The 17,552-nt window shown below is 38.9% G+C and overlaps 2 protein-coding genes and 1 non-coding gene across 5 annotated transcripts; 1 reads left to right on the top strand and 2 right to left on the bottom strand.

Annotated features, from left to right (window-relative positions):
• Window positions 1-289: 289 nt before the first annotated feature.
• On the bottom strand, window positions 290-3,061 carry LOC106714217 (eukaryotic translation initiation factor 3 subunit H). The gene is made up of 5 exons (XM_014507194.2): window positions 2,936-3,061; window positions 2,000-2,217; window positions 1,299-1,458; window positions 756-960; window positions 290-676 (listed from the first exon to the last, which is right to left on the bottom strand). The coding sequence occupies exons 1-5, from the start codon at window positions 3,011-3,013 to the stop codon at window positions 324-326; spliced, it is 1,014 nt and encodes a 337-aa protein (XP_014362680.1). The 5' UTR covers window positions 3,014-3,061; the 3' UTR covers window positions 290-323.
• A 303-nt stretch (window positions 3,062-3,364) lies between these two features.
• Window positions 3,365-16,845, top strand: LOC106714179 (alsin). 3 transcript variants are annotated; one of them, XM_045686618.1, is made up of 9 exons: window positions 3,365-6,620; window positions 7,114-7,445; window positions 10,132-10,346; window positions 10,664-10,988; window positions 11,066-11,307; window positions 11,961-12,137; window positions 12,471-12,655; window positions 16,335-16,498; window positions 16,772-16,845. In XM_045686618.1, exons 1-9 carry the CDS (start codon window positions 3,563-3,565, stop codon window positions 16,814-16,816), a joined length of 4,743 nt encoding a protein of 1,580 aa, XP_045542574.1. In that variant the 5' UTR covers window positions 3,365-3,562; the 3' UTR covers window positions 16,817-16,845. The 3 variants fall into 3 exon arrangements, with proteins under 3 accessions (XP_045542574.1, XP_045542570.1, XP_045542566.1); XM_045686614.1 differs by lacking the exons at window positions 16,335-16,498; window positions 16,772-16,845 and adding an exon at window positions 14,095-14,636; XM_045686610.1 differs by lacking the exons at window positions 16,335-16,498; window positions 16,772-16,845 and adding an exon at window positions 13,983-14,171.
• On the bottom strand, window positions 7,763-7,834 carry Trnaq-uug. Its single transcript has one exon. It is a non-coding gene; the product is annotated as a tRNA-Gln (tRNA).
• Window positions 16,846-17,552: the final 707 nt, after the last annotated feature.

Genomic DNA, 17,552 nt, shown 5'->3' with positions numbered 1-17,552 from the left:
TAAGCTACCTGCCCACCAATTTTCAGTCAAATCGATTCAGCCGTTCTTGAGTTATAAATAGTGTAACTAACACGACTTTCTTTTATAAATATAGATGAGTACCAACATTTCGAACGACCGCAAACTTTCAACACTAGAAAGATTTTTTTCAATAATTTCACACAATCTATACCCGATTGCATTTTAATAAAAGTACATTTAAATTGTTAATTCTTGTTTTAATTTAGAAATCATCACAAAAATTAATAAGAAACAAAAACATGCATATAAATGAAAATAAAACCAAACACATTGCTCAATTATTTTAATTGCCAAAAACAATACTAATTGTTCTGCTTAGCTTCTTTAGCATTTTGCAGCGCTTGAGTCAGATACAACTTGGCCAAGCTTTGCGAACAGAACTGGCTTATATGTTGACTGTAAGTGTTGATCTGTCCTGCGACAATCATTGGGTTCAGCCTTGGCGGTACCGGATGAGGCTTGAAGAGTTTGTTAACATCTTCTTCAGGTAGCGGTGGTTCGTCTTTAGCAGCACGAGCAGAGTTCTCTTGAGCCCTCTTGAGCAGCCACCTGTGCTTATCTTGCTGTTGTCGCACAACCAATTGCTGATAACGATTGAACTTAATTGCCTCTTGGTTTAATTCATCGACGCGTTCCATTAAACTGCGAAGTTGTCCTGGAATTTCAAATATATACAATATAACACCTTTCAATACAAATAATATAAATTTAATAATTAAATCCAAACCACATACCTTCAAGCACTGATGCAGTGCCTAGGTCCAAGAACTTTGAGCCTTCCTCCTCTGGAATCATCTCTGACAGTTCCGACATCATTATATTTGTCAGCGGTGAGTTACGAATAACAATTGGCACTTCAATGAACAAGCTTTCATAGCCAATCTTCAAGTTGCGTAGAGCATCTGGAGTATAGTCACCATCTTTGTACATAGCTATTGCCTGAAATTGAAAAATGTAAATTGACAAATGTACTAATAGGAAGAAATAACTATTTACAATGGTTAAGACTTTGATATATTATACTAGCTTTTACCCGCGACTCCGTCCGCGCGGAATAAAAAATAGAAAACAGGGTAAAAATTATCCTATGTCTGTTTCCTGGTTCTAAGCTACCTGCCTACCAATTTTCAGTCAAATCGATTCAGCCGTTCTTGAGTTATAAATAGTGTAACTAACACGACTTTCTTTTATATATATAGATAATGCAGACTTGTAAATAAGGAAAATCTTCAAATCAGTTTAAATATTATTTAACACATTGGTACACCGCAACATACCTGAGGAGTTAATCTATATGCCTTCAGTGTTAAGAATCCCCTCGCTGATTTCTTTGTGTCATATATGACTACAACACTCTCTTCAATCGAAGTCTGATAATGATATTGTGACTCTAATAGAGACTGGCTCAGAAAATTGCCAACATCGGCACTTTGGTACCTAGAAAATAAAAAAATATATATATTAAAATTAATATACTAAGTTGTGTTAAGATACTAGCTGTCACAGGCGACTCTGTCAGCGCAGAATTAAAAAAAAAACTTAATAAGTAGCCTGTATTCTTCCAGACTATGTTCCACATCTGTGCCAAAATTTCAAAAGATCTGTTGAGCCGTTCTGATGATATGTTTGAACAAACATCCATCCATTCATCGAAACCAAGGATACCCAAACTATTTTAGACAAGTGACCTCCTTTTCCAAAATGAACTGTTTCCACAGACCCCCCATGGGTAAATTATCTACTTTTAAGATCAATTATTGTTATTATTATTATTTTTCATTCTGACTTAGGTCAATAGAAGAAGACAGAGTGAGAATTAGCAATGCTTTAAGTTCGATATTGACCCCTTTGGGGATCATCCCTGATCTAAACTTTCGCATTTATAACATTAGTAAGATTAAAGAAAGCAATACAGATATATGTGTTTTTGTTTTTAATATTACATATACAAGCCTAGAACTATATTATTTCTAATTACCAGCCAACATGAAAGTGATCAACATTGACCCTGCGGAGTCTGCGCATCATATCCAGCTGGTATTCTTCCTCATCCATTGTATCATCATGCTTGGGGAACGGGAAGCAGTTCGTGATCTCCAGTCTATTCTCCACAACTAGCCCCAATAAGGCCCCTTGGGCCACCTCCATGTTGCTACATGACTCCTCGTGGCAATGTTTCACTATTTTCATCACCGCCTGGAATGTTTACACAACTATTTTTAGTAACTAAAAAGTTTTCTCATACTCAAGATGTTGATTAACTTTAGGTTCTAACTACTGAAACATATCTATAAAAAAAAATTACAAATAAGTTTTGTACAACTGTTTTGGCAGCAGATAAATTTTTGGTGAGACACTACTAAAAATACTGCTCATTAGTTCCATAGTATTTTAAGTAACAAATTCTTTTGTATGGATAGCATTTGTTGACATAAAACAATAATTGTTATGTTTATAAAACAAAACAAAGTTATATAAAAACAACGTACAAAGGCTTCAGTTACCTATTGAGTGCATGCTATGTACATTAACAGCAAACTGGTTTCATGTCAAAAGAGAAAACTTAACTGATGATCTCATGCAAAATATAAAGAGAGAGGTATTCCAAAACGGTACATGAGTCATCCAGTCAATTCATTACGGGACAGGTAAATAAAAGAGGTCGTCAACATAACCTAAACCCTAACTAAATATAGCAGTACCGTTGTACAACAATTATACTTTAATTTTAATATTGAGAACAAAGGATATGCACATACTCCTTTTATTAGTAAAAAGACATAGTCCATTCATATTTTTAAAGCAATGTAGCTGTAGTAAAAGTTAAAAACAAGAAAGTACCATGACGTGTCCGACTTTGAATTTATAGTAAAGAGTTGTTTATCAAAATATATAGTATTTAACAGATATTTACCAATCCATCACACTGCACATATGTAATAGCAGCTTCATTTTCAGGAACGCGTCTAGATGTACCGCCACGATTCGCCATTTTTTCGATAGAGAAAGGGCAACGGCAACCGAGAAGTCGAGCGATCACACAATTTGACAAATTGACAATGACGTTTCTTGGTATGGATTTGGATAGATTATAGATTTTTTTAAAAATGAAGTTACTTCTGTAAATTAAACAATAATTAAAACAATTCATTTAAAGAGAAATGAGATATTTTGTTTATAAGTATAATTAAAGTTAGATAAAATCTGGACTTCTTTTCAAATATTTAATCTATAATCAGATTTATCATACTTCAAGACAGCTGACATTGTCATTATCATTTGTCAGTTCATTATCATTATCATAATGATATTTATTTTGAATTTGAAAGAAATAATAGGAAGCCATTTAGAATGAAGCTTTTGTAAAAGCTTTGTTGTGATTTATAAAGTGTAAAATAAATGTTATGGAAGTGAAAATTAAAACTGCTCACCTTAAGTGTGTATTAGAGATGGGGAACATCTGACAATCTTATAATCAAATCAAAAAATAATCTTTTCATAATGAATTATTTGATTTCAAGAGGAAGTAGATGGTCTTAAAATGAGTGAGCACAAATTTTGGTGTGGATTGACACCACTGAAGATTTCAACGTCACAAAATGTACCTGATAAAGTTGTGAAACTGTGTTCTTTAGGGACAGACTGTATCGTCTTAGGGAGCGATCATGGAGTGTATTACTGTACTGTTGAAGATAATTCATTAAGTTTTAAAAAGGTTACTGGCATTTCAGCAATCGACATATCCTATCACAACGAAATTCTATATGTTATTGATGTCCATGGAAGACTTTATAAAACAAATATCAATTTTACAAATAAAGAAGAAATTGTTGTCAAAGAGGATTCCAGATGTTGCCCTCATGGTTTTAAAAGTAACAGTTATAAAGTGAAGTTTAGAAATGTAGTGACAAGTGATTTTGGGCAGCTTTTTATTAGTAGTGAAGGCCAACTATGGGGTTCAGGTGTTATGCCACAAATAGCTTTAGACAGCTCTAGTATTAAAAAAGTTCCATTTTTTGAAGGAAGAACAGTGTATAGTGCATCTGTGGGGCAAAATTTTGGTGCTGTCATTGTTAGAAAGAATGTAAAGCAGTCTGGTAATTGTGACACTGATAGTGACAATGATGATGAGGAAGTGTTTGCATCTAATTGTTCACAATGTCAGACAATAATTGGGCTTGCATCTCCTGCGTCAGTCCCATCCTTGTCAGAGACTTGTCCTCTTGGAGTACACATCAGTAAATCTAGTGAAGATTCCAGCAGTACTACAGCACCACAAACAGACGTCCATGTTGATGCTCAAAGTTTTACTGAAGACTCTAGTCCCTCCTCTGAAGAATCAAAGATTACGAAAGATAAGTTTCAAAGTAATAATTTAGAAAGTAACAATAAGCAAGATAATGAATTAGATAATAATGATAAGGAAGAGGAAGAAAATGAAAGTGCTCAAGGAAGTACTGACAAAATAAACAATATCTTCATTAATACTGATGCAGCAAGACAATTTTTGAGTAGACAGCTATCTTGGGTTTCAGTGGGTGAAGATTATCTAGTTGAATATACTGAGAAACCAACAAGAATAATTAAAGAAAATGTATCAAATCTTACAAATCTAGTATATGAAGGGGTGAAGACTGTTGGTGATAAAGTTGCCACATTGTCCAGACATGTGAGTGGTAGTAGTGACAACAATGATATTGAACCTCAAAGTCATATTCAAACAGAAGAAGTCAACTCTCTTATGTACAGCTGTGCATCAAATGGAAATTATGAAGATTTACAATTTTCAACAAGTACAATCAGCAGTGAGAAAGACTTTGAAGCCGCCAGGAAAACTGAAAGTCTTAAGAACATGTCTAAACTTGGTAAAAATATTTTGGCAACTGAATTATGGACTTGGGGTGATATAACATATGGCCAACTAGGAATTGGAGATACAGTAAAAAGGGTAAAGCCAATGGTAGTTATGGGTCTATCAGGTTTTGGACTCCAAAAGGTTTCATGTGGAAAATGGCATTGTGCTGCGCTAACATTGGATGGAAGATTATTTATATGGGGCTATAATCATTTTCATCAAGTTAGTTTTGATTCCAGGGAAGATAAAAGTGGCCCAAAACAATTCACTGAAAATTCTGATAGTGACCGGGTAAGAGACATGATTGCAACTGATCACCATACACTTGCTTACACACAGAATGAGAATGTTTTTTATATGGGAAAGCATACTGAAGGTTATACAGAATCCATAGTGAATTTAAATGACAAAAAAGATAAAGAAAGTGAAAATATTAGGAACCTTACTGTTAAAATAAATGAGCCCCAAACATATAGAAAGCCTCAAAATATGTGCTATCACTGGAGAGTTTTATCCTCAGGCAACATAAGTTATTGTTCCCTAGAAGAATCTATTGTTAGTCCAGACTTTCAAAATTTATCTATTGCTCAAAGATATTTAGAAGAAATGATTTTAATTCAACAATCACTTGTTAAACCTTTTCTAAAGAAAAGCAAAGCAATAACATTACATTCCAATGTTTATGAAAACATATGTGATATATTTGGTGACATTTTAAATATAACAGCTCTAAATGTGCTTTCTATTTGGCAATATGCTGAAAAGCACATAAATGAATGTGATATACCATTAATAAAAAACATAGAAGAGTATATTTATTTATATAGAAAGTATTACTTAGCTATAAGCAATTTGATTGTTATCGGTGGATTTGCTCATATTAATAATGTTGTTGATGTGCCATCAAGTGTTTATAATTTATTTAGTGACCAGCTTCCAACAAACAAACAGAAAAATAATAAGAAAACCCTAGAAGCTGTTGTTGCATTAGCTTTTGTCCAACCATTAACAAGGTTAAGTTCATACAAATGTATTATGCAAACATTATTGAGACATAAAACTAAAAGAAAGAAAGGCGAGATAAAATTGAATATTGAAGATAAATTGAATAAAGTTATATCATCTTTGGACAGTTTAATTGATGATCAAGAGAAGAAAAGGAAGGAAGCAGATCTGACGAAATTATTTTGGGAAAGTATTGGTAAACCATTGGAGCAATACCGAACGCCCGAAAGACGATTGGTAAGGGAATCAAAATCTCGACAACTAAATTTAGTAAACCCTGGACGTTTTAGCACTCATTGGTTCATTTTGTTTAATGACTTATTTGTCCACATGTGTGGCAGTGTCATTAATGTCCATCCAATTGAAACATTATGGGTTGAATCTGTCCCAAACACTGATTCTCTACAAAACGCTATACAGCTGATAACTCCGGAGGAAACCATTTCAGTTTCGACAAATACAGAGCAAGAGAAAACAGAATGGATTCACTCATTTAACACTTCAATAAGAACAGCTTTAAACAAAGAAACTCTTTTTAAACCTCCCGCAGTCAGAACAGCTAGCTACACGTTTTCAAGTAAAAGTACATTTTACAAAGAAGCTAAATATCATGGAAGATGGTTAGATGGGAAGATGCATGGCCATGGTAAAGTGGAATGGCCCGATGGGAAACTTTATGTCGGTCAGCTACAGTTTAATTCACTCTGTGGGCATGGTAAAATGGAAATTCCTAATATAGGTAAGATGCTATCGTAATTTTTTTTTAATGGAAGATGTTATAAAAAATAAAAGTATGATTAACGTCATATTTTTATATCATAAGGTGACAATCGAGCAAGCGTTCATCTGAATTCTCCAAAATAACGAAGCGACCACTGCCCATAGACATCCGCCATTGCGTTTCCTACCTTTAATCGGGGAGAGGATGCACAGAAAGAGGATATTTCCCCTTCATATGCGTCCCCCTCCGTCATATCTATTTCCCCTTCCCATCTTTTGCTTATAAGTGTGAAATTAAAAGGGGACTAAAATTAGGCATCCGGCACTCATACACATCAGACGAAACGTGTGATTGCTTCCACTTTACGCTTGTCTTCTGTGTGGTCGTGGTATTTTACCGGGTGAGCCGACTTATTCGTGCAACTGATGCTGTTGCTGACGTCTACCACTGTTAGAGCTTCATGTCAAATGACGCTACTAGTCTTGTAATAATTTTGAACCCCCTATTCTAGGCACTTACGAAGGCCATTGGAAAGATAATCTCCAAAGCGGATATGGTGTAATGAAATACATTTCGGGTGACATATACGAAGGCTACTTCAAAGAGGGAAATCCCCATGGTCATGGTGTGAAGAAGCAAGGTGATTTTAAGTCTTCGAACGCAACAATTTACACCGGAGAATGGGTGAACGGAGTACGCCAGGGTTACGGTGTAATGGATGACATTAGTAAAGGTGAAAAATATCTAGGCAATTGGAGTGATAATAAAAAACACGGTTGCGGCCTCATCGTGACCTTGGATGGGATTTACTACGAAGGATTGTTCACGCAAGACGTTCTAACGGTTTGTTTAAGTTTACGTATGTTATAATTTTTTATCTATATTTAAATAATATCTCACGTCTTGTGCAGATTTTTTTATAACTTGATACGTGCGTTAGTTGAGATAACAGTTTTTCAGTTTAAATATCATATGTTGCTTCATTTGTTATTAATAATAATTATAATAAGACAGTATTAACATGTTAAACAATGTAATACTTACAATATAAATCAAAAAAGATTAGGTTAAAAAATAATTTTTAGTAATTTATATTTAAAATAATTTCATTTCATTTGACATTTCGAAAAAAGTCGCAAAAAACAAAAAGTAATCAATTCAGGTTCCACCGAGATTTGAACTCGGATCGCTGGATTCAAAGTCCAGAGTGCTAACCATTACACCATGGAACCTTATGACTAATGCTTGGAAACATTGAATTATGTTTTACAAAAAACATCACGGAATGAAATAATATAAAATAAAGTTAAATTATTAATTTATCTTAATTTACTTACTTAATTATCAATTTGATTCACATTTCCGTCCATTATTACTCATTAATTGATACAAGAATGTTTAATAGCTTTAGCAAACTTAAAACAAATTTTATAACCTCGTGCAATGCGCAAACATCTGAACAAATACGTTATTCTTATCTCTGTTTTTTCGAAGACAAAGGGACGGTAATATGTTTACTTACACATATTTTTGCAGTGGGTTCCCACTATATAAAATAATATATCGTACAATAAACTCAACTCATAAATGTTCCGGAGTCGTTAAAATACATTGTATGCTTCATTATCAATATTGACTTTCAATAGGAATTATATTTACTACTGGTGCATAGTAAATATTGAGATAAATTCACATTAAAGTCTCATTCTTGATTCTGTTTTGAATTTAAATTACGACAAACTAGTCATCAAACAACATCTTACTAATATTATAAACTAGCTTTTACCCGCGACTCCGTCCGCGCGGAATAAAAAAAAAGAAAAAGAAAACGGGGTAAAAATTATCCTATGTCCTATTCCTGGTTCTAAGCTACATGCCCACCAATTTTCAGTCAAATCGATTCAGCCGTTCTTGAGTTATAAATGGTGTAACTAACACGACTTTCTTTTATATATATATAGATAAAAAAGATACGAATGTTTAGATGGATGGATGTTTGTTTAAAGGTATCTCCAGAACACCTCAAGGTATCTGAATTAAATTTGGTATGGACACAGGTGGGCACAGTTAATCGAAAAGTTAACTTCGTTAATAGTTAATTCGTTAACTAAAAAATTAACTTCGTTAATCGTTAAAGCGTTAAATTCTCGAAAATTTAACGCAAGTTAAAGTTAATCGTTAACAGTTAACCATACCAAAATTATACATACTAATTTTACACTTATTGTGGCGACACTTGTTTAAAATAGTAATTTGACTATACATTCTATAACACATTAGTATTAGAGACAAGTATGAATGCATTATAGTATATTTCATTACGAGTGCGGAAAGCCTGTCATTGCAAAGAGTTCCGACAAATGTCTAACCGAGCCGAGGCGCAGCCGAAGGTGAGGGTTGACAGTTGGAACAAGTTGTAATGACAGTTCCGCACGTGTACTAAACATCTATTTTTAATACAGTTGCGAAAAAATGAAGCAATTTAATAGAATAATAAAAACGCAATAAACTCAACTAACTAAAATGTTTGAAAAATGGCGCCAACCGTAAAAGAATACAAACAGATTTTTTTTTGTTTTCTTCACCCATTCTGGGTAGGCAAAGGGAACTATGCCCAAACGGCCAAGTCTTCAGTAGATTATTTATTATTGATATGAAATGAAAATGAAATTTAATGAAATTAAATAAAATGAAACCTTACCTAATTCATTGAATCAAATCATTAAATCTGATATGGTAACAAATTAGGAGCTTCTTTTTAGAAATATTTGCATGAATCATAAACACTTCAATGATTATTTTTTTGTAAAAACTTCTTGGTTGGTTTTTTCTTTATAATAGACATTATTTTGACAGTTGGGAAAGAGAAGGCACGAGTTTGGAAAAGATAAAGAAAAAGCATTAGTAAAAAAGTGTTTTAAAACAGTTGCACAAAAAGTGGCGTATTGTAGGGACGAAGAGCGTTCGGAATGTGATCTATTACATAATCTTGCTTTTATATACTCGTAATGAAACATACTATTTCAAACCTTCTTTTGATTTTGTCCTGTTGGTCACGTCTTTCCCGGACGCTCTGATGCATCACACTTGCACGCGAACTTCACATATATCAATTATCAACTCGTTCGTTCACCATTCGAGTCGCCGACAGTCGCCCAACATAGTTGAACTTACGAGCGTGGCGTGGCACGTAATTTAAACATAATGACAGCACGTCTCCAAGTTTCTAATTTAACGATTAACGGAAGTTGAGTTTAACGGAAGTTAACAAAAGCGTTAACACTTTTTGAAGTTAACTTAAAAGTTAATCCGTTAAGCAAAATGTTAACTTCGTTAATTAACGATTAACGGATTAACGAGTTAATGCCCAGCTCTGGGTATGGATATAGAACATAGTCTGAAAGAACACATAGGCTACTTTTTAAGTTTTTTTTAATTCCGCGCGGACGAGCGACAGCTAGTGACAACATTCATACATTTTTATTTGCAACCTAGTTTATTAGAACTGGTATGATCTCGTGTTTTCCAGGGTCACGGTGTGATGGTGTTTGAAGACGGAACTCACTATGAGGGCGACTTCCGTGCGGCTGGAGTGTTTTCTGGCAAGGGCGTGTTGACCTTCTCTAGTGGTGATCGCATCGAGGGCTGTCTCAGCGGCGCCTGGACTGACGGTGTCAAACTCAGCAACGCTGTCATGCAGCTCAATGTGTCAAACCCAGCACCGCCTGCTAATTCTAAACCTAAGTATGATGAACATTTTCAGTGCCAAAAAGTCGTTTGGCAAGATCATTTTAATATTTAAAAAGATAGTTTTTATCTATTTTGATGATACTTGTGTTTTAAATCATTATAATTTATGTATTTTTAAGAAGTAATTTAGAATATCTCTCAAATTTAGTGTCGTTTATTTTTAATAATACCGTCTGGAAACAATTTGTGTGACTTTAACACTTTCCATGCCACTACAATTTTGTCATATGAAAGTGAACTCACACGCTATTTGTGACATTAAATGTGTTATCTTTTTGTTTATTCAAATTGTTATTTGTACTCTTTTATAGTTCGTTCGGCAAACTTAGCGTTGCACCGAACCAGAAATGGAACGCTCTCTTCCGACAATGTTTCCAATGCCTCGGTGTGTCGGATACATTGCTGACTCCGACGGGCAACCACTTCGCGACCGGCCCTACTGCGCCCGCAGTGGACAACGTTAAGATATGGCAGAACGTCGCAGTCGCTATCTCCTGCTCTCACAAAGCAAAGCATCGACCAGGGAAGGGATCCGATATAGAGAAGTCGGTCGATTGTTTGGAAGTCATACCTAAGTTCGGACAGAAGACATTAAATTATGCCGAATATATGGAATTGAAGCAATATTTTTATAACGTTAGTAATTTTTTTTAACATTTAATATTTTAAATATTATTTCAGCCGTTTTATTTTAATAGAAGGAGTCATTATAGGCTTGCGAATCTCCTCACCATCCTCTGGGTCAGCTGGTGCTGGGTCTGAGCGGTGCCTTCAACACTACATACGGCGGAGTGCGCGTACACCCGCTGCTGCTCAGTCACGCAGTGGCGGAACTGCGCAGTCTCACCTCGCGACTGTACCGCCTCGTGCGTCTGCTGTTCCCCGCCCTGCCGCCAGAGGGAGACGATCTGCTGCTCCCTTACCCTGACACTGACGAAACTGATCCTATTGAAGGGTATGTTCTATAAATATTACAACTTTTTGTATATTAAATTTGTTTTTTTTTGTATTATTTATTTAAATTCACAGAAATACGAAATTACCGTTGTTCATGACGTCCACAATTGTCGATGCATTGCCTGGACGCACAGAAAGGGAATACCCTTCCTAAACTTCTCCGTAAAATTCACTACCTCTTCTCGTTTTTTTCTTATAAAAAAGAATGGGAAGGGATAGAGGATTAAAATCAAGCTTCCGGGACCTTTTTATCCATGGTTACTATAATTAGGTGAAATTACTTACCGTGGGTTTCTGAGTCCAAAATCTCTATATAAAACATATCTTCATCCCTTTCATTATCTTTGACAACACAGAAATAACAATATGTTTTAGACGGAGTTTTTGCACTCAGAAACCATAGGTTAGTATTTTTGTGTGACATATGACATGACAGTTTGACTTCTATAATGACTATTAAGATGTCATTGACATATAAAACGTGTAGAGCAAACCTTACTCACAGCGAGTATACACTCAACATTCTGAAGGCCGCGCTTTGAAAACTTGCTACATAACAAATCCGTATTTGTGAAGTACGTCAAAGCACTGTCGTAATATTTACGATATTTATCTCAAGTCTTTAAGGACGTCCTGTATGTTTGATGTCAGCGAGGTGGTGAGCGGGGCGCGGCTGGTACAAGGCGCGTTGTTGCCGCGTGTACACCCCGCACTATTCGTGTTGTACGCGCTGCACAACAAGCGAGAGGACGACCTGTACTGGCGTCGCTTGCTCAAGTGGAATCGACAACCAGACCTCGCGCTCATGGCCTTCCTCGGCATTGACCAGTGAGTCTCACACTGCAACACCTCTCACAATAAACAACCGGCTAACTCTAATCTAGCTTTATTTGTCAGAAAACATCACAGAAAAGCAATTATCATATCAGCCTTTATCGATCCATTATTAGGTATAAGCCCCATCTTTTCAAAAGACATCAAATCTCCATGCCTAATAAAATTGTGGCAATGCCTTTTAGTACTGTCACTATCTTTTTTACTAATCATATTAGTAATGATTTTTTCAGTTTTAGTCAAAAAAATATCTCCAATAGTTACACTGTACAAAGACAAAATTTGTTGTCGTTTGAATTTTATATTTTTTTTTCATTTGAAATGTAGGAAGTTCTGGGTCGGCTATCCCAACGGTCCAGGACAGACATCACCTGCGCAGGCGCAGCTGGAACTGTTTCAAGAGGCGGTGGAGACGCTGCAGCAGCTCAAGACTACCTTCTCCCCTATCGAGAAGCTGCTCGTCATCCGCACCACCTTCCAGAAGATGACCACAGCCGTGCAGCAGCAGCTCGGTAATTACAAATAATGTGTTGTTATGAATAATTAATTGTACAGTCGCGTTCATTAGCGGTGTTCCACTTATAAAACGATTATAGTTTAAACGAGTTGAAACGTTAATTTAATCTTACTATCTTACTAATATTATAAATCCGAATGTTTAGATGGATGGATGGATGTTTGTTTGAAGGTATCTCTGTAAGGGCTGAACGGATCTTGATGAAATTAGGTATATATGTTGAACAGTCTGAAAAAAAGTTTTTTTAATTGCGTCCGGACGGAGTCGCGGGCGACAGCTAGTAATTCGTAAATTATTTATAATAAAAAATTAAAAAAGAAAGGAGGAATACATTTTTATTTTCTTTTTTCAAAACGCTAGAATGACGTGTAAAAACTTTGACAGATGACGGACCACTTTTAGCGCTAGCGCCACCTACTTGAAGCTTCCAGTATTTCTCTCCATTAACTAACTAACTAGGGTGACGCAGTGACCCAAAGTGGGTCTTGGCCTCCGACAACAAAAGTCTCCACTTTCTCCGATCCCGCGCCGTCTCGACCCAGTCGCGGACCTGTAGGTCCCGAAGATTTCTATCTACCTCATCCATCCAGCGATATCTGGGACGGCCAACTGGACGCCGACCACTCGGTCGTCCCATATATGCGCGTTTGACACCACGAACATCATCCATTCTTTCTAAGTGTCCGAGCCAGCGGAGTCGTTGCGCTTTTATCTCGCCAATGATGTTGGGCTCGGCCACCAGTTTCTCGATCTCAGTATTTTTTCTGAAGCGCCACGTTCCATCCTATTTTTGCACTGGCTCTAAAATTTTTCTTAAAATTTTCCTTTCGGTGAGTTTTGCTTCTTCCTTTGCAGTGAGTGTCCAGGCCTCACAGCCGTACATTAGAATCGGTCTAATTACCGTTTTATAAATGCGGATCTTGGTGCGCCGGCTGAGAAGCCTGGACACTAATACCTTGTGTAGAGCTGCACTACAACGTAGGGAATTTTGCACTCGAATTTCTATTTCTTCTTCACGAGTGTTTTGATCCGTTATAGTGCAGCCCACCAGGTACTTAAACTTTTCGACTCCTATGTAAGTAAGGTTAGCAACTTTGAGGTCTTCTCTAGGTATTCTTGAGCTTCTGTATCGACGCATGTGTATATATGTGTCTCTCCATTAAGTCGAAAAATTTGTTTACAGCTTACAGGTTACAGTACGATTTTTGGTATTAAGTGGAAAGCAAATTGATTTGCATTCCAGTGTGGGTCTTTATAATTCCAGTCGTAATCCAGCGCTTGTTTAGGTTTGACGTATTGTAGCAATGCGTGCCTGTGTGCAGGCTGCAGCTACCTGTGGGGCATGGACGAGCTGTTCCCGGTGCTCCAGTGGGTGGTGGTGATCCAGCGCTTGTTTAGGTTTGACGTATTGTAGCAATGCGTGCCTGTGTGCAGGCTGCAGCTACCTGTGGGGCATGGACGAGCTGTTCCCGGTGTTCCAGTGGGTGGTGGTGATCCAGCGCTTGTTTAGTTTTGACGTATTGTAGCAATGCGTGCCTGTGTGCAGGCTGCAGCTACCTGTGGGGCATGGACGAGCTGTTCCCGGTGTTCCAGTGGGTGGTGGTGATCCAGCGCTTGTTTAGGTTTGACGTATTGTAGCAATGCGTGCCTGTGTGCAGGCTGCAGCTACCTGTGGGGCATGGACGAGCTGTTCCCGGTGTTCCAGTGGGTGGTGGTGATCCAGCGCTTGTTTAGGTTTGACGTATTGTAGCAATGCGTGCCTGTGTGCAGGCTGCAGCTACCTGTGGGGCATGGACGAGCTGTTCCCGGTGTTCCAGTGGGTGGTGGTGATCCAGCGCTTGTTTAGGTTTGACGTATTGTAGCAATGCGTGCCTGTGTGCAGGCTGCAGCTACCTGTGGGGCATGGACGAGCTGTTCCCGGTGTTCCAGTGGGTGGTGGTGATCCAGCGCTTGTTTAGGTTTGACGTATTGTAGCAATGCGTGCTTGTGTGCAGGCTGCAGCTACCTGTGGGGCATGGACGAGCTGTTCCCGGTGTTCCAGTGGGTGGTGGTGATCCAGCGCTTGTTTAGTTTTGACGTATTGTAGCAATGCGTGCCTGTGTGCAGGCTGCAGCTACCTGTGGGGCATGGACGAGCTGTTCCCGGTGTTCCAGTGGGTGGTGGTGATCCAGCGCTTGTTTAGGTTTGACGTATTGTAGCAATGCGTGCCTGTGTGCAGGCTGCAGCTACCTGTGGGGCATGGACGAGCTGTTCCCGGTGTTCCAGTGGGTGGTGGTGATCCAGCGCTTGTTTAGGTTTGACGTATTGTAGCAATGCGTGCCTGTGTGCAGGCTGCAGCTACTTGTGGGGCATGGACGAGCTGTTCCCGGTGTTCCAGTGGGTGGTGGTGATCCAGCGCTTGTTTAGTTTTGACGTATTGTAGCAATGCGTGCCTGTGTGCAGGCTGCAGCTACCTGTGGGGCATGGACGAGCTGTTCCCGGTGTTCCAGTGGGTGGTGGTGATCCAGCGCTTGTTTAGTTTTGACGTATTGTAGCAATGCGTGCCTGTGTGCAGGCTGCAGCTACCTGTGGGGCATGGACGAGCTGTTCCCGGTGTTCCAGTGGGTGGTGGTGATCCAGCGCTTGTTTAGGTTTGACGTATTGTAGCAATGCGTGCCTGTGTGCAGGCTGCAGCTACCTGTGGGGCATGGACGAGCTGTTCCCGGTGTTCCAGTGGGTGGTGGTGATCCAGCGCTTGTTTAGGTTTGACGTATTGTAGCAATGCGTGCCTGTGTGCAGGCTGCAGCTACCTGTGGGGCATGGACGAGCTGTTCCCGGTGTTCCAGTGGGTGGTGGTGATCCAGCGCTTGTTTAGGTTTGACGTATTGTAGCAATGCGTGCCTGTGTGCAGGCTGCAGCTACCTGTGGGGCATGGACGAGCTGTTCCCGGTGTTCCAGTGGGTGGTGGTGATCCAGCGCTTGTTTAGGTTTGACGTATTGTAGCAATGCGTGCCTTTGTGCAGGCTGCAGCTACCTGTGGGGAATGGACGAGCTGTTCCCGGTGTTCCAGTGGGTGGTGGTGATCCAGCGCTTGTTTAGGTTTGACGTATTGTAGCAATGCGTGCCTGTGTGCAGGCTGCAGCTACCTGTGGGGCATGGACGAGCTGTTCCCGGTGTTCCAGTGGGTGGTGGTGATCCAGCGCTTGTTTAGTTTTGACGTATTGTAGCAATGCGTGCCTGTGTGCAGGCTGCAGCTACCTGTGGGGCATGGACGAGCTGTTCCCGGTGTTCCAGTGGGTGGTGGTGATCCAGCGCTTGTTTAGTTTTGACGTATTGTAGCAATGCGTGCCTGTGTGCAGGCTGCAGCTACCTGTGGGGCATGGACGAGCTGTTCCCGGTGTTCCAGTGGGTGGTGGTGATCCAGCGCTTGTTTAGGTTTGACGTATTGTAGCAATGCGTGCCTGTGTGCAGGCTGCAGCTACCTGTGGGGCATGGACGAGCTGTTCCCGGTGTTCCAGTGGGTGGTGGTGATCCAGCGCTTGTTTAGGTTTGACGTATTGTAGCAATGCGTGCCTGTGTGCAGGCTGCAGCTACCTGTGGGGCATGGACGAGCTGTTCCCGGTGTTCCAGTGGGTGGTGGTGATCCAGCGCTTGTTTAGGTTTGACGTATTGTAGCAATGCGTGCCTGTGTGCAGGCTGGAGCTACCTGTGGGGCATGGACGAGCTGTTCCCGGTGTTCCAGTGGGTGGTGGTGCGCGCGCAAGTTCTGCAGCTCGGCTCCGAGCTCCACTTCCTCGAGGACTTCCTGGAGCCAGGCGCCCAGTGCGGGGAGCTCGGCCTCATGTTCACCACCCTCAAGGTAATTGTGACAGTAACACCTTCACCGAATTTGATTCTTATTTTTCTTCGCGATATATAGATGTAGACTAGTTTTTTTTTTTTTTTTAAATAAATAACAATGATCGTCCATTGATAGAAGAAACTAGACCATAATTCTAGAAAAAAGCTTAATACACTTCTCCATCTGTGTCTTTTACGTTCATTCGTTCTCGCAATATCCTTAAAAATGGGTACAAAGTTTCTCTGTGGTCATATATTCAATATAATTTAAAAAAAATATCTTTGATTCCAGGCTTGTTACTTTCAAATACTTCAAGAGAAGATGTCAATCAATTAATAATAAAAAAAAATGATCTCACAATTCGTAACTTGTACATACAATTTTGTGTTTTAACAGTTTTACTTTCGCTATTACGATGTTAAAGAAATGTACATTTCTATTATTTTTTTATAGCAACATATTAACAATCATTATTTTTTTAAAGATGTCTTAATTTAATGTAATAAATGATACGATCCATTTATAATAAGGATAGATTAATAATGAAATTTTACCTGTTAATAAAATTTGTATTATGTTTCCTGAGACGTCCGAAGTCCGTTTTGAGAGTACCTCGCTCCATTCCTTCCGGTGTGTCGCTACTGTTCCCGCCATTCGCCGCCTTGTGCCTCCATTGGCGCTGGACTTCCGGTAGTGATACCAGCGCCTCTAGCGGCCGACCTGTAAAGTACTCAGGAGCCCGGCAGCAAGCCACCATCTTGTCATTGTTCGGCTCAAAATGAACGTCTGTGAAGGGATTACCACCAGAAAGACCTTATCCGGACTTCGGACGTCTCAGGAAACATAATACAAATTTTATTAACAGGTAAAATTTCATTATTATGTGTTCCGTTTCGACGTCCGAAGTCCGTTTTGAGAGATCTGTTTGTTATCTTCTGGTGGCTTGCAGTAAAGAGAACGCAACAATGTGATTACATAATATTTTTTATTGATAAATCTATCTTAAGATTCAGAATAATACATTTTACTATAACTAAAGGCACTATCTATATGTAACATATCATTTGGACAA

Source organism: Papilio machaon, chromosome 1 (assembly GCF_912999745.1).
Source record: "Papilio machaon chromosome 1, ilPapMach1.1, whole genome shotgun sequence".
Taxonomy (NCBI): domain Eukaryota; kingdom Metazoa; phylum Arthropoda; class Insecta; order Lepidoptera; family Papilionidae; genus Papilio; species Papilio machaon.
Note: the sequence above shows the minus strand (reverse complement) of the source record. Positions and strands in the feature narration are given on the sequence as shown.

What these genes read in the sequence shown, in the direction of transcription:
- LOC106714217 (XM_014507194.2), bottom strand. Translation starts at nt 3,013, where the DNA reads ATGGCGAATCGTGGCGGTACATCTAGACGCGTTCCTGAAAATGAAGCT. An exon ending in ATGTGCAGTGTGATGGATTG is followed by an intron (nt 2,218 to 2,935) that starts GTAAATATCTGT and finishes TAAACATTCCAG; the next exon opens with GCGGTGATGAAAATAGTGAA. An exon ending in GATCACTTTCATGTTGGCTG is followed by an intron (nt 1,459 to 1,999) that starts GTAATTAGAAAT and finishes TTTATTTTCTAG; the next exon opens with GTACCAAAGTGCCGATGTTG.
- LOC106714179 (XM_045686618.1), top strand. Translation starts at nt 3,563, where the DNA reads ATGAGTGAGCACAAATTTTGGTGTGGATTGACACCACTGAAGATTTCA. An exon ending in GCCTTCCTCGGCATTGACCA is followed by an intron (nt 12,138 to 12,470) that starts GTGAGTCTCACA and finishes TTTGAAATGTAG; the next exon opens with GAAGTTCTGGGTCGGCTATC. An exon ending in AGCCGTGCAGCAGCAGCTCG is followed by an intron (nt 12,656 to 16,334) that starts GTAATTACAAAT and finishes GCCTGTGTGCAG; the next exon opens with GCTGGAGCTACCTGTGGGGC.